The sequence below is a fragment of the Nelumbo nucifera genome, chromosome 6, assembly GCF_055504915.1.
Source record: "Nelumbo nucifera cultivar China Antique chromosome 6, China Antique-T2T, whole genome shotgun sequence".
NCBI classification, from domain to species: Eukaryota; Viridiplantae; Streptophyta; class Magnoliopsida; order Proteales; family Nelumbonaceae; genus Nelumbo; species Nelumbo nucifera.
The window spans coordinates 64,663,258-64,679,272 of NC_142654.1; the positions used below are offsets into that span (position 1 = coordinate 64,663,258).

A 16,015-nucleotide genomic window follows, 5' to 3' on the forward strand; every position below is an offset into this window, starting at 1 on the left:
TAAAATTAAACCTTTTTCTTTTCCTTGGCTATACAACCCTAGCAGCGGGATTTAATATGGGGTTTAAACTAATTGAGTATTCAATTAGTTTGTCACTTTGGCTTATCATTCCCAAGCCCAAATGAAAAAGAAGGGCTGTTTTAGGTTGGCATTTTTGCCAAACTTTTATGTTTATGAATCCTGAATAATAAAATAAGATTCATGTAATCAAACCCATATAGTTCGTTTCAATAAATATCTTAAAACTCCCATTACACCATTACAAGGTGTAGAAATATAAATTAATTCAACCTAATTTCAGAAATAGGTTAAATTTGGTAGTTAACTTGAGGAAAATAGTACCTGAATAATTGTTAAAGAGACCGGTGATGTCTCAATACCTATGGTATGGTTTTATCATTTTTTTTTTTTGAAAATATGATATGGTTTTATCGAAAGCGAAGAATGATCGACTTTAATGATACCAAGTTTAAACCTTATCTTGGTAGAAATTAAAATTCTCTTATAGGGAAGTGAACATGGATCTAAGCAACTGGTTCCCTTTCACCGTCTTTGGCAAAAAACTGTTGACTTGGTCAGTGACCTGTTGACCCAGGTGATCGAACCATCAACCCACTTGGCCCAGATAACGGTTTTGGCTGTTTGGAACAGGCCATCCATTCAAATTTTGAACCAGACAGTCAATCGGTTTTTAAAACCTTGGTTGTAAATTTGTAATAACATTTGAAAGAGTCTCCATAATGGAGGCCATTCTTGGTGCTAAACTGCTAATGAGACCTCCATGGGTTCCAAGCTCCAAGGTCATTGATGACATGAAAACAAATGATTGCTCAAGATTTTGAGAGCTATCCCTTGTCCTTGGCTTGCGTTATATCAATGAAAATTGATTCAATCTTGACATGAATGGAAATCAAGCAATAAATACACACTTATAATACTTATACAGAGAAATATGGACAACAGATCTCAGATCTCGTGTTCACTTTCAACCCAGGCACTAGAATGGGTCATGAAGAAAGAACCTCACACGCATGCATACACAAAATGCATAGATCTGCCACAGTTTTTCCTCAAACACCAAAAGAATTCTGAGGGTATCTTTAGACGAGGAAACACGGTGGAGTAGTTTGATTTCTCATATTCTACAGTTGGCAGCTGGAGATGGAATAATTGCAAATTTAAGTATCTTTCAAGGAAGATGAGGGGGCACTGTATCAAGCAAAAACAATTACACTGAAAAGAGACTCACCGCAGTAAACAAACTGGTTGAGATCCAGTGTCACTCGGCCTTGCTTAGCTGTATCAAATGAATTAAACAGATTCCTACAATGTGACAGAAAGAAGATAACCAGTCTATAAGACGGCAATATTTAAAAAGTTAGCATATATTTCTCTCTCCATCAGCAAGTTTTACATGATCCAAGCAATCTATTGCATTAGCCCCAGTAATTGTAGGATAAACTGCACAAAGGGCTACAGAAAGCATAATGGTGAAAGTGCAAGGGAAGTTTTTCCTGCAATGCATCAAATACCTAGGATAGGTGCTTCTAGATATCAACCTGATCATGTAATCCCAATGCTCCAGATTAATTCAATTCCTTTTGGAAGGCCAGAAGTGTGGTAAAGAGGGAAAAACAATTCAATCATCAGATCATAGTACCATGTATACATACCTGGTATATTGAATGCTTTAATTTCTATGAGCAAGCATTATTCAATAGTAAGAAATATGCACATGCTAACTTATTGAACTTTCTAAATTCCTACATTTCTAAAATGCTAAAATGCATGGAAGGGGGGTGTATTTATTTGACAAGTTGACTTGGACCTTGGACAGTAGGACCCTCTTCAATGCGGCTTTAATTGCTTGAATAAGAGCCCATTTGGGAGGGCTTCAGCCTTGATTGAGCTGTGTTGACTGAGCCATATTGAAGAAGCTACTGAAACTAGATTTACCAGAGAGTTGATTTAATAGCTCAGTTAAAGCATATTGTGGCTTTCCAGATTTTTCACCAAACATAACTTCTAGGCATTCTGTTTAGGTCCTGCCTTGCATAGCCAGAAGCCGCTGTGTGAAAGCCCTCCCAAATGGGCACTAAATCTAGAAAGAAAAAGGAAAACGCATTTTCAGTTATATGGGTCATCTTAACAATACATACCGGGCAGACTGTAAGAATATACAAAGTGCTATAAAATCATCTAGCCGGAATCTTCCATTCTTCTTCTGATCGAAGCTCTGAAAATGACATGGAAAAATAACATTTTAACTCAAGACCTTCCTGATCTAAATGTTGCAATTAAAGTTACTCCTGCACCCTTGGAGCAAGATGGATGAACCATGTTGACAACACAAGATCATAAACATGCCACACAAAACCCAAATGACCAAATATGGTAAATGAATTCATTTTTCCCCTTTCATTACCAAATACAAACATCAAAAACAATGTTTGATAAATATAAAGTTATCCACCAGTAAATGGTTTTTGACAATCCATGAAACATGTCTTCAATTTTTATTTTTTATCTTCCTATTAAATTAAGTTTTAAACATAGGATCTTTCCTGAGCAATTCAAAATGTGAAATACCTTGAGTTTTAGTTATGAGAATAACTTTGTCAAGTTAACGGTGAATGTAAAGAATGAACAACTTTATGCATATTGCTTCGTAAAAATAATTTCTACATTCAGTAGATCAAAAATACTAGTCTACCACTACCAAAAAAACTACTATACCTCACAGACTGTATAGAAAGCAGGAGAGTCAAGGGAAAACCCAACCTTCATCAAAGCCTGCAACAATGATGAAACAGGTAAAAGAAGGCAAGATTATATATCTTCAAGTTATGGCATAGTTTTCATTTTTATATTTATGTCCATGATAAAATGTCATTAATAATAAGAGAAAAGATCTGTAAGGAAATATTACAGTTTAACCTGGATTACTTTACAACATAATCCCTCTACGCACAATAGCACCCCAGCTAAAGACAGTGACCCTCTTATAAATACTAAATCCCAGCAAGAGCCCAATCAATAGAAAGACTACTACCATTGCACAGTGCCTGTAAAACTCCTTTTCTTAACCTTCCCAGTATTGTTTAGGAAGCAAGGGACAAGAAGTAAGGAAGATATATTTTCATTTGTTCTCAGATTCCAAATGTAAAGTGTTGAGATGGTAATACCAGGCAAGCACCTAGGCACCTTGCTAAGCAGCCAGGTCCAAAGCGTACAATCATTTATTTCTTTCTACAAGAATATTTACTTCTAATTGACTAATGGAATCAAGAATTATTTGTGTGACCATAAAATCTACAAGAGTAACAGGATGTAAAAGCACTTTCCCAGGGAACAACAAGGAAGAAAGATTCAAAGTTGAGCAGGGATGCCTAGAACATGGAACACAATCTCATTTGTTCATCCAAAAGAGTTTCTTACATGAGGCCAATTTATGTTTACAAGCCTTAAATATTTATTTAAACTACACAAGGTAGTTTATCAAATGATACCTCATAAACATCATCACGAACAAGAAATCCACGACCCCTGTAATAAAGAATAAAAATAACAAGGATGCAATTAGGCATAACTGTGTGAAAACCATGGAATTTCAGGCTTGCTAACTTTATAATTACCAAAATCAGAGAATGGGCCAAAAATTAAGTAATTGATGTAACCTCAAGTCTACCTGACTACCTAAAGCAGAAACCAAACAGTCCAAAACTGTAAATTTTTTAGTGTTTTATGTATTTTTGCATTTTAGACCACAGGGGCATTTTGGTCATTTTACAAGTCTATCTGGTGGGGATCTTAAAGTGGTTCAGAAGTTATTGGGCATTCTTATCATGGTATCAATTCTGTAATTTTTTTCTTAGTTCTAGTGGGATTGGGCACCTTTATAGTATTTGTGTGCATGTGCTTCAAGTTAAAAACATGGTGAACAATATATAAAAATCAAGTGATTTTTTCTGCATATTATGCTTATAATTGATCTAGGTACATTTTATTTGAATTTACATCAAATATCAACATTTTCCTATTATGGTAGTTTTTTTCTGTGCCAAACCACCTCTGATGTCTCTCATATTTGTTTCCCCATAAGTTTTAATCACCTTTTATCCTGCCATTTTTTTCATTGATAACCTATAATTTTAATAATTGAAGAAAAAAATATAATTACAATGTGCCTAGCACCCCAAAATATCATTTGATTACATCAGTAAAATGCAATGTAAAATGCTAGTTTTGGATCATTAGATTACATCAATTGGTCATCCAAAGAAGAAACATAGTATGTGTTTGGTTCCATGGGCGTTTATGGATAGGCCATTTATTTGTACTTTTTCACTTTAAACATTTATTTATACCTTTTCACTTAAAACATTTTTTACTTTAAACGTTTCCTTTTTTGTTGTTTGGTTGGGCTTCACTTTAAACGTTTTTTACTCTCCACCTTAGATTAATACCCATTAAAGTGTGCCACATCAGCATTTGGTTTCAAGAAACGCTGGGACGTTGGGGGAAACAAGAATTTGACATTTCCCCAAATGCCCCATGCACAAAAATCAAAGCGTTTCAGTTTTCTACCATTTATTTGATAAACGGTGAAACCAAACAGTTGTTTCATTTTTCTTCATCTGCAATAAACACCAACACCTATGTGGCGCTGATGTGGTGGCGTTTTTTCAATAAATGCCCACGGAACCAAACACAGCCATAGTAACAAGTAGCATATGTTGTTGTGCATACATCCATGTTTTGCCTAATCAAAAAAAGTAATACATCTCAAGTATAAATAAATACAACAAGTACACAATTATTTATGCTATTATCAGATTTCTAATTTATTATTATTGTTAAGAATTTTTCTTTACATATTATTATTATTTTTAGTCATATTATTATCATTTCAAAAAACATTTTAAGGGTTACATCTTACATTAGCAATGTATTCTAACTTTCTAAGGGCACATGCTTATGTGAAATCAATACGATATACATGGTTTCATTTCAAGATACTTGATGTCATGTATTGCTACATAAACCCTTCTTGACATCCAAAAGACTCAATCTGCATTGATTGCACCTAAATTGTGCCCTTAAGCCAAGCACTAATGCAACCATTCTTTTTATTCCTAAGAATGTTCATGCTTAAGAGATTATTGTTTTACCTTTTTAGTTCATTTAAGGAATACAAGTCAGAACCCGTGCGATGCATGGGCTTTATTTATAAGCACAATTGAAGATGGAGCTCTATGACATTTCCAAGTAAGTGGTGTTCATCTAAATTCAATTCAAGTATTACTTTTTGGGGTTATGTCTAGTTTGTCCAATCACATTTTAAGTTGCACTTTAGTGAGAGTGGCCAATTTCCTATTCTCTAGATAAATTTGTATTTTTTTTGTATCTTAATGCTAATTTTTATTATTTTTTAAAAAGATTTTTTTATTAATTTTTATTAGTTTATTATTATTTTTTGTATTATTTATAGGTAAAATTATTAAAAAAAAATCCTCTTAAAACAGTTCTATGAACCACCTTTGTGTTTTTACCCCTAACCAAGTTCTCTCCAATAGTTTTGAGAAAAAAAGTGCAAATACATCCTTTCCCTTGGCTTTTCGGTAACAAAGACATTGAAGTCTTATCATTGTTAATGCATTATCAAACATAATTTAAAGTTTCAACCTTATCCTTCATTAATTTATTTTTCCAGATAACTTTCAAAGAATAATTCTCCTTACTCTTCTTGGACAAAATAAGGTAAAAAGGCTGAAGTGAAACATCCTCTTAAAACAGTTCTATGAACCACCTTTGTGTTTTTACCTCTAACCATGTTCTCTCCAATAGTTTTGAGAAAAAAAGTGCAAATACATCCTTTCCCTTGGCTTTTCGGTAACAAAGGCATTGAAGTCTTATCATTGTTAATGCATTATCAAACATAATTTAAAGTTTCAACCTTATCCTTCATTAATTTATTTTTCCGGATAACTTTCAAAGAATAATTCTCCTTACTCTTCTTGGACAAAATAAGGTAAAAAGGCTGAAGTGAAGTAAAATTAATGCATTATCAAACATAATTTAAAGTTTCAACCTTATCCTTCATTAATTTATTTTTTCCAGATAACTTTCAAAGAATAATTCTCCTTACTCTTCTTGGACAAAATAAGGTAAAAAGGCTGAAGTGAAGTAAAATTAATGCATTACGTCAACATTTTTTATTTGGAATGCTGACAAAAGGTATTTGCAACTTTTTTTCAAAACAATAGGAGAGGTTTTGTTAAGGTCAAAACACTGGGGAGTTTCATAGGATTGTTAGAAAACCCAAGGAAGTTTTTATAATTTTCCTTATTTTTAAATGGAATTTAAATTGATTTTTAAATAATTAAAACTATATTTAAAACTAATATTTTTATTAATTTTTAATATAAGTAAAAATTGAATTTATTTAAGTATATTAAGTTTTAATTAAATTTAAATTCCTTATGAAATTTATATAAATTTTTATTTTTCACTAGAACTTAAGTTGGTTTTAAATTAATAAAATTCAATTATAAAACTAATAATTGTTTGATAATTTTGCACTAGTTTTATATTAATTTTAAATTGATATTAGTTTTTGATTTATCTCATTCCTTTTGTTAATTAAATTATTTTTATTATGTTAATAAAAATATTTTTATCAATAACAACAATTAATAATTATTTTTATTTTATTTAAGTAACTTACTAAATTATGTTTATTATGGTTGATCAATTTTTATTATTTTGAAATGGAATATAGATGGACTATAATTATGAATGGAAGTAGATTATTTAGCGTAATAATATATCATTGAATATCTCAATTTCAATATAATTAATCTTTACTAATAATTACAATTTAATGCAAATATAACTAATATATAAAAAATTATAGTGAAATTGAAATGAATATATATAAATAAAGTTAATGTATTTTATTCAATTTAATGGAGTAATGGAGATGAAAGAGAATTAGTGGCACGAGTTATTGAAGGAGAGAGTTAACAGCATAATTAATGAGAGATTATTAAAAGAGTTAATGGAAAAGAGGAGAGAAAGAGGGAGGGAGGGGGAGAGAGAGAGAGAAAGAGAGAGAGAGAGGGAGTTAATGGTGTATAAATGAGGAGTGTTAAAAGTCTTCAAGGTGATTGGTCACTTAAATTATTTTGTTCAATTTTAAAATTAGAAAATTCAAAAAAAAAACAGAAAAAAGATATGCGCCTTTGAGAAGAAACCAGAAAAAAAGATAAATGACTTTGAGAATAAACCACAAAGCAGAAAAGTGCACCTTGGCACATTGCATTTTAATATAAAGATATAGATATGTCTATAACTAGAAAAACTTTGAGCTAAACATTATAGAAGGATTTTTTTTGTTAAAAACATATTTATTTTCTTTTACGCATCTTAAAAGAAATGCTGCATTGACACTTCTGGAATATATTTTGTAGAATTAACACTTTTAAATTATGTAAAGAAGATTTCCCAACGTTGACAGTTTTCTTTAATATGTAAAATAACATTTTAACAAGCCATCCCATAAAAAAACTGCATTTCTTAGAAGTACTAAAAATGACAATTTTTTTTATAAATGATAGAAATTTTATTAGAGCAGAAATAAATATCACATGATTACAGAGTACATCCAGCAGAGGCGCGAGATGCAGCCCCAGCCAGAAAGCAGATTACAACTGAGCCCAGAATAATTCAGACTTATGCACCCCCTGTTTTGCAAAAAACCCAGCCATCCCGTTAGCTGAACGCCTTTCCCATTTAATTGAAATTGTCATATCTCTGACCAGCCACTTAAATCTTTTCATATATTCTTTGTATTTCAAATTACAGTTTCAGGTTCCTTCAACCACCCTATTACCAGTTTAGAGTCACCTTCAACTAACACTCTGTCATAATTTAATTCTCTAGCAATCTGTATTCCTTGTAAGACAGCTTGGAACTCTGCAAAAACTGAGTCCCCTACTCTAACTGGACCTGAAAAAAAAGCAACAACATGACCTTCAAAGTTTCTAAACCCCCCCCATACCCGCCGGGCCTGGATTCTCCCCCTACCGAGAAATGACAATTGTCTTCAAATATTTTCTCTTTCTTATTCTATAGATTTCATAGAAAAACATAAAAACATATAAGGATTTTGATTGAAACCATGTAATTTTATATTTCTAGGCAGGTTTTATTTGGATTAGAACTCCACCACTGTTAGCTTGCTTAACACTGTTAATCCCAAGCAGCATAAAAACCTTTAGCCAATCCAATATGAATATAAATTCTTAACCATTTTCTTCAATGCTAGGTTATTCTCCAGGAACATGCTTCATTGGAACCAAGGTGTAGTGATAATGAGCAAGGGTTCATGGACTTATAATTTGATGGAGCACAATGGCGGGATGGGATTTGTGTAGCTGACTCCAAATGGTTGGGATTAAGGCTGAATTCAGTTGAGTTGAATAAGATTGAATTGAACTTTATTGTGGATTAAAGCCATGGCCACCATTACTCAAAACATAAGAGACTGGTTACCAAGGACGGTAAGAAGTAAGATTTTTTTTTATCAGTAACAATGAAATTTTATTAATGATAAAAACAAGATTACAACGGGATGGAGCTAAAAAGTCTTTAACTCCAGTTACCCAAGAACTTTCTGATCTTGTAGTGATTACAAAACAGCCCAGAATAATGTGTCTCTATTTACCCCTTGCCTAGCTAGACCGTCAGCCAATGCATTTGCACTTCTCTTAATCCAATTACATTGAATTTCCATGTCCCTGGTTAACCATTTATATTTCCCCTTTTCATTGCTGTATTTCCACATCATAGCACTGTCCTCTGTTAGCCATTTCACCATCATTGCAGAATCACCTTCTATAACCACCTTTTTGAGGTATGAACTATGAAGTAAGATCAATATCATGAGTAATAAAATGGACAAGTGTATTAGTATATAAATATAGTCCATAGGTGCACAAAATGATACCATCAAACATAACAATTTTGTGATAGGAAAAGGCTCAATTTTATTTATCAATCAAAATAAAGCTTCACTTGATGGATAATACATGTAGACAGCATGAAAAGACCAGCTCAACTTTGTAAAATATAAATTGAAACTGTGATATTCAACTTCCAAGGATTCAAAAGCTCTATTTGATGGATAACTGACTCCAGAGCAGCTAGAAAGGAAGCAGGTATTAAATATACCACAGAAAAAAGAAGCAATTACCAAAAGGAATGATTTTGATCCACATTCCCTAATTTTAATAAAAAATTTAGAAGTTCCCATAGCAGTAGTTCCCATATTTCCACATTTATCCTTAAGTCATGAAATTATCTCCAAAAACAAAAAAAAAGTAACAAAATAGCACCAATTTTTGAAATAAAAGGTAGTTAATCACCTTTCTAGGTCTGAAAAAGCTTGCTGAACCTGCAAATATATTTAAAAACTGAATGGAAAGCGAGTCTAGAAAAAGGAAAGTGCATGAAATACAATACAACTATTGCCACCATTATGAGTACTAATGCAATAAGCAAAGGACTACTTAACTACATATATATCACCTAAGAATTAGAATGCTACATGATACCAAAAATAGAAGAGACCAACACCAAACTAGAAGGAATGGAAGAAGTGGAAGATGAGACTCAGTAAAATAGAATGAAACAAAGAGCAAGATAGTTGAAAATAAATTCATCCCTGTATCTAGCCAGCATCTTCAACATCATAATTAATAACATTATTTCATTTTTTATCACCATTAAAAACATTGTTTTGTTTCTGAAATCATTAGAGATTTCATGCAATCCAGTACAATTTATAGAAAGGATGCCAAAGTTTCATCTGAGATGGATATTAGCCAAGAGCTTTTCATTCTTCACCATCAACTACACTGAGCTCATCCTACAAAAATGCAAAGGGGGAAAAATGGAAATCTTCCACTTCAATGTTATCCCCCCCCCCCAAAGGAAGAATAAAAATGATGCTAACTGCATTAGAATTCTAGCTTTCTGAAAAGAACTTCAACCTTAGAGGTGATGCATCTAAGTATTTAGTCACCTGCCCTAAACTTTGACAAGGCTTATCTTGATGGATCTCAGATAAATAATTAATTCAAAAGTAGATTTCCATTTCCATCATAATTTTTTTCTTGGTCAATAATGAGGTTTCCATCATGAAATTGATAGTTAAAATATCAACTTTTAGTTTTTATTTATCAACTAGAGTATTAGTTGTTGATCTAGGAATCCAATTAATTAAATTAAAGGTTTTATTAGTAAACTAAAGACCTCCTCTCTCTAATCTAGTAGTATAGTCTCCAACAGCCATTGGACATCTGTGTCCATCAATCATCATTTATCCTACAATCAGGATTCTCACTTAATCCAGAACCTCTGATAACCCATCAACGACAATAGTCTCAAACCCTAAACCAATGATAGAAGCTTTGCTCTCACAAAATCTTCAAATTCACTGGCCTTAAGTATGCAAATATTATTCAAACATAAAAGTCTAATACTTATTGTGTTTAGCGCAGTTTGGGTTTTCAAACACCTCTGGATATTCTATTCATTAAAAGGCTCATTTAGTAAGCACTAGAGGTTTTTTAGTCACCAGATACAATGTAGGCTTCTCCCATGCCTCTTTGTAACTACTTGTCCAGAAAAAAAAAAAATAGAGGGAGGGGGGACATAGTTGGTTCAAGGTACCCCAAAAGCAAAAGAACCAACTGAATGAGCAACAGCTAGAGGTATAACCAAATCAAGAACGCCAGGATCCCAAACCAACTTGTTTCTGGAAACCCCCTCTTAGCTAGCTCATCAGCACTGGAGTTTGCCAACCTAGGCACCCATGGGAACAAGATTTTCTTTTCTTTTTTTTGGAGAATTAACTTCCACATGTCTAGCAGGGTTCCATTCAACCAGCCAATAGGGGTGTCAATTGAACCGGATTTGGTCCAATTGGATCTGGTCCAATATGAGTCCATTACAGATGGACCAAGTCTAATCCAATCCGATGAATACTTTCAACCATTTTGGAATGGTCCAATTCAATGTCTGGACCATCCAATCTGTTCAAATTGGTCCTAATTTAGATTGGTTCCAACCCAAACCTGGTCCATTGACACCTGTCTTCTTATCTTCTATCAATGGACCGGATATTGGTTCTATCCAACCCAATCCAATATAAATCCATTACGGATGAGTAGGCCCAATCCAATCTAATAACTACTTTGGACCACCAAGTCTGGACTGGTCCAATTCAATATGTCTTATTTTTTCTTTTTTGGGAAAAATTTCAATATGTCTTATTGGTCCATCCAAATTGATTTTGATTAAAACCGGTCCATTGACACTCCTACCAGCCAATCGTGATCAAAGGTAATCTACACTAATCTTTCAAAATTACTTCAATCTTCCTCTGCTATAAATCAATGACCTAAATGTCATTGTTTTCCAATAAGTTGGCAAACAAAAAGGCAAAAATAAGGATTGTTTTTTCTATGTTAATTTTTTTCCCTTTTGGCATGTAATAGTTCAATTATTTAAACATTTTCCTCATATGAGTACAAAGTCGTTTCTTTGTTTAATGAAACTTCATATGTCATTTTTTCAATCCTGATATCATAAAACATAGGTTTAATACCTTGAGACTCACAACCCATGCATCAAGAGGGCACAATTTGCCTGATAAAGCACTGACTGATAAATAACAATGGAAGCATGATAAAATAAAATATAATCAAGGTCACCATCATAGCAAAACTTAAGCATTAAGTGAAATTGAAATAATTGAATGGACTAGCTTGCAATTCGTTACAGATAAATCAATTAGTTTTGATCACTTAAGTACTGGGGAAAATGATTCTAATACTGCTCAAATGAAAGGGAATTGATGCATAAGGAAAGCAATAAGAACATCTATTCCATACATACAGGTGTGTGTGTGTGTGTGTGTGTGAGAGAGAGAGAGAGAGAGAGAGAGAGAGAGAGCTCACCTTAAGAAGAAACTTGTTAAGAGCAACAAATTCTGAATGGAAGAAAAATAAGCTACACGAAGTTAGAGTAACAATCTCAAACTGTTTTCAATATAAATACTAAATACCAGAAATATACTATCTCATGCATGCTAGCTTTGCCCTCCTGCCCCCCAAACAAGAGTGTCAACTGTCAAGGATAATAGCTAGCCACTTATGCAAGATGCACCCTATAATAACTAAAAATTGTTTTTGACAATCCCTATTCAATGAATGAATGATTTTTAGTTCAGCTTGAATCCTCCTAGACAGAAGACATACAAGCAAACGAACTTTCGAAATTGGAACTATGCAGTGTTTTCATTATTTTTCAATTGTCTTTAACCACTTTTCCTTATGAATTAACAAGGACATATAATACTTCAGATTCATATCATTAAAAAAATTTAATGGACATTTTTTTACTTTTATTTTTTTATCCTTAATGGATTATGCTTTTTGATGCTAGGCTAGTACTATGATGCTTCATATAGTTTGTGTTTATGTTGGTGCCTTGAATTCTAGTTGTGAATCCAGTCCATGATCTGGCCCTACATAGTTGAGAAAAACCCTAAGGCAAAATTTCATAGTGGTCTGTGGTGGAAACAGAGGGCCTAGTCCACCACTGACCACCTTCGGGAGTGTAGGGGTGGAGCCCCCATGGTATGGACTTGCAGTGTTAAGGGAGCCATAGTTGAGTCAATTGTACTTGGGACTTGCAAGTATCTAGAATCACAGAACGGGTAGGAATTGCAAGTCATCCTGATTCAGGTGTTGTCCGTAGTCCAAACTCACAGCTCATCTAGATTTGTGAGACTCCGGACTCACAGTGGCCAATAGCCTAGAATCGTAGATTGGACTCACAGATCTCAAAATTGTAGGACTCTGGACTCGTAGTAGGGATTTCACGGGACTCACGAAACTTGTGACTTAGCAATTTTGTGGGGCGAACCCAGTTTAGGGGTTTCTCATATAAATAGCTTTGTACCTTGCACAGAAAGTTATATTGTATCCTGGGTGCCAACAAAAGAGAGTGCAAGAGTGTGTGAGGTACAGAGAGAGATTTGGGTGTATTGGAAGCTAGGGTTTGGTGAGAAGGTTGTGAACACTGGAACTGTAATCTCCATTGTTTGATAATGGATTTCTTCTCCTCTGATGCCCATGGACATAGGCTATAAGCCAAAGCACATAAATCTCTGTTTGTTCTCTTTTGTTGCTCTGTTTTACAATTTTCCCTTCCTGATTCTCCTTTTGCCAATTGCACTGCAGTCTTAAAACTTAACTATTGTTTTTATTTTTTTTGATAGATTAAAACTTAACTATTGTTCTTTGAGGGTGGTTCTTTGAGGAGTCTTGGTATACTTTTCTTGTGTTTTAATGATATCAAAGTTCCCATCGTTTTTTGGTACTCTAGTATATATGTCAATTAAACAATGGGAAAAGATCAAAGTAATTAAAATTTCATGAATGAACTTTAACCTATTAAATATAATCCATTGATCTAATAATTCGATATCAGAGAGTACATGTAAAATCTGAGCCGAATGGATGAAACCATCTAAATATTACACTTAAAACTGGAAGAAATGACAAGGAGAAAAAAAGGGCAAGTAATAAAAAAAAGAAAGAGGAAAGAAAAAAATAATAATAACGATGTTTTGATGGGAGTATTTTGTATCCTGCTGCTTCTCTGACAACCTTTCTGTTTTATGAACGAGGATGTCAGAGGATGAAGATTATATTCTCACTTGCTAAGTTTCTTTTCCTATTTAACTTATTGGTTTCTCTTCATTCTCAAAAAGATTTTGTAATGTCAAATTGCACCGCCACACGAAAAGGAAATCAGAAAAATGGAAGACAACACCGCAGTAGCAAATTTATCACACCTTCAAAGCTCATTGCCCCATTTCGATCAAAATCATACATTCTGCAAAGACGCAAAACATCAAATTACAGCTCAGTTCTACCAAAATACAAATACAGCTCAGGATTTCAGTTCGCCTTGACAATTAAAAATAGATTCACTACATGGAACACCGATCTAAACTAACAAAATAAGAAGAAACCTGAATCAGTGAGCAAAATTAGAGAGAGAGAGAGAGAGAGAGAGGGGAGGAGGAGGAGGAGGAACCTGATCATCTGCTCTACAACGGAGAGAGGGAATTCTAGGTTCCCAACTGCTAGAGCTCTCTGATCATCAAATTTCAACAAACAGCATTTCCAATCAGAAGATTATGCTAGGTTTAAAGCAAGGGATGGAAATAATACTGATGATGGAACGAAGAAAGTAGGTTGAAAAGGAGAAAAACCTTGAGCTGAGGGGCAGTGATGCTCCCTATCTTGTCAGAGTCAACCAGTTCGAACCACTCCTTCAGAATCGCCGTGCTCTCCATTTCGCGCGGAAAGAGGAGTGCACCCTTCCCCGTTGGCTGTTTGACAGTTTTATACGTAATAACGACTATTTTATTTTATTTTTTTCGCTTCAGACGTAATAACAATTATAAAACCCCCACGTTAGAAGACTTAAAATGGGTAACACGTTCAGTCCAGCCAATTTCCAAGCCAAATGTATTTGCTCGACTCCTAACATACGATAATAAAACCCCACATTTTGGGGCGGGTTTGCTTAGGCTTGATGTAGGGTGACCCAACCCAGCCCATTCCAGGATGAGAGGCCCAACCCACGAGCGGCATAGTAGGGAACGGGATCCGCAATAACAGGGGTTACCCTGCCCCTTCGTACGGAACCAACTATATTGCTATCACATGGTCTTACCAGAACAGTTGACAGCCCCGTACGACTCCCATCTCACGTGCAAGTCAAGTAGAAATAGAAGTGCCCCCCTCAAGGTAGGAGAGAGTTTTTTTACAATCAGAATCATATTATTATTGCCTTGATTGCTCTAACCTAGAGCTAGCCTCCAAGATTCTCTCTCTTCTCTCTTATAATATCCTGTACTAACTTGATCGTCGGAGACTCTGTTTGGGTTCTCACTCAGGGTTCTCTGAGGAGCTCCTGTCTTCCAATACTCGGAGACCACTCCACCTCGGCTTACACACCTCTGCCTCTACAGCATCCCCTCCGAACCTTCAAAGCCTTCGACCTACCTCCAGAGCTCAGGGATGAAATTTCCTTGTTGTCCTCGGCCATTCTGAGAAGCAACAATTGGTGCCTGATGGTGCGCAATCCGGTCACTCCTATCTGGCACTTGCGTGGCTCCTGAAAGGTACCTGAGATGGAGAAGATGAGGAATCCCCGGGGGCTTGTCCGGCGGGAACACTCCGACGCTTAAGTTAAAGTTCTATGAAAGATGCAAAGAGAGAAAGAAAGTTAAGAGTGCAGATAGCGCGGGTATCAGAAAGTTACCTCTGTCCTTTAGGATTGGGCTACTTATAACAGAACTCTATCGAATCAGGCCCACCTGCCTCTAACAGGGCAAGTATAACCGCCACTGTCGTCTTGCCCCAGCCATTACAGCCAAGGCTGAGGTGGCACGTGTGGGGCCGTCCTTGCAGGGTACATACCTGTCAGGTGTAAGACACCTTCTAAAGGCGGCGGGCACAACACTGCCTGACGAGTGACGTGGTTGTAGTCTCCAGGTTTGTCGGGTACGGTGGTCGGGCAGGAGTCCTTCCTGTGATGTGTCGAATTGCTCTTCTGCGAGCTACCCTGTACCGAGCTACCCTACAAGTGGTGAGTTGCCTATGGCAAGCTACACCGAGTTGTTTGGCCTAAGGTGTCTTTACCTCGGGGGTATCTAAAGGCAGATCGTAGTGTTCCTGTTCGGGAGTGGCCTAAAATCCACTGGGAGGAGCTCGAGCATTAGGAAAGGTCAGGGGGCCCCGAGCTCAGAGGTAGCTCGGAGTGCCTCAGCCTTGTGAAGGAGGTGCAAGCCAGGCAGCTCTCGGCGAGTAGCCTAACCCGTCGAGTTGCCAGACTAAACTCGGTGAGCCGTTCCCACCGAGTTGCG

General features: G+C 35.2%; 1 protein-coding gene across 3 annotated transcripts; it reads right to left on the reverse strand.

Annotated features, from left to right (window-relative positions):
• Window positions 1-813: 813 nt before the first annotated feature.
• On the reverse strand, window positions 814-14,527 carry LOC104587117 (uncharacterized). Of its 3 annotated transcripts, XM_010244584.3 has the most exons (10): window positions 14,354-14,511; window positions 14,176-14,234; window positions 13,931-13,971; window positions 12,027-12,058; window positions 9,429-9,457; window positions 3,510-3,546; window positions 2,737-2,793; window positions 2,160-2,236; window positions 1,250-1,323; window positions 814-1,155 (listed from the first exon to the last, which is right to left on the reverse strand). In XM_010244584.3, the coding sequence occupies exons 1-10, from the start codon at window positions 14,435-14,437 to the stop codon at window positions 1,136-1,138; spliced, it is 510 nt and encodes a 169-aa protein (XP_010242886.1). In that variant the 5' UTR covers window positions 14,438-14,511; the 3' UTR covers window positions 814-1,135. The 3 variants fall into 3 exon arrangements, with proteins under 3 accessions (XP_010242886.1, XP_088746615.1, XP_088746614.1); XM_088890488.1 differs by lacking the exons at window positions 814-1,155; window positions 1,250-1,323; window positions 2,160-2,236; window positions 2,737-2,793; window positions 3,510-3,546 and adding an exon at window positions 6,747-8,924 and having other exon boundaries at window positions 14,354-14,517; XM_088890489.1 differs by lacking the exons at window positions 814-1,155; window positions 1,250-1,323; window positions 2,160-2,236; ... (1 more) ...; window positions 3,510-3,546; window positions 9,429-9,457 and adding an exon at window positions 6,744-8,924 and having other exon boundaries at window positions 12,027-12,078; window positions 14,354-14,527.
• Between the last annotated feature and the right edge of the window lie 1,488 nt (window positions 14,528-16,015).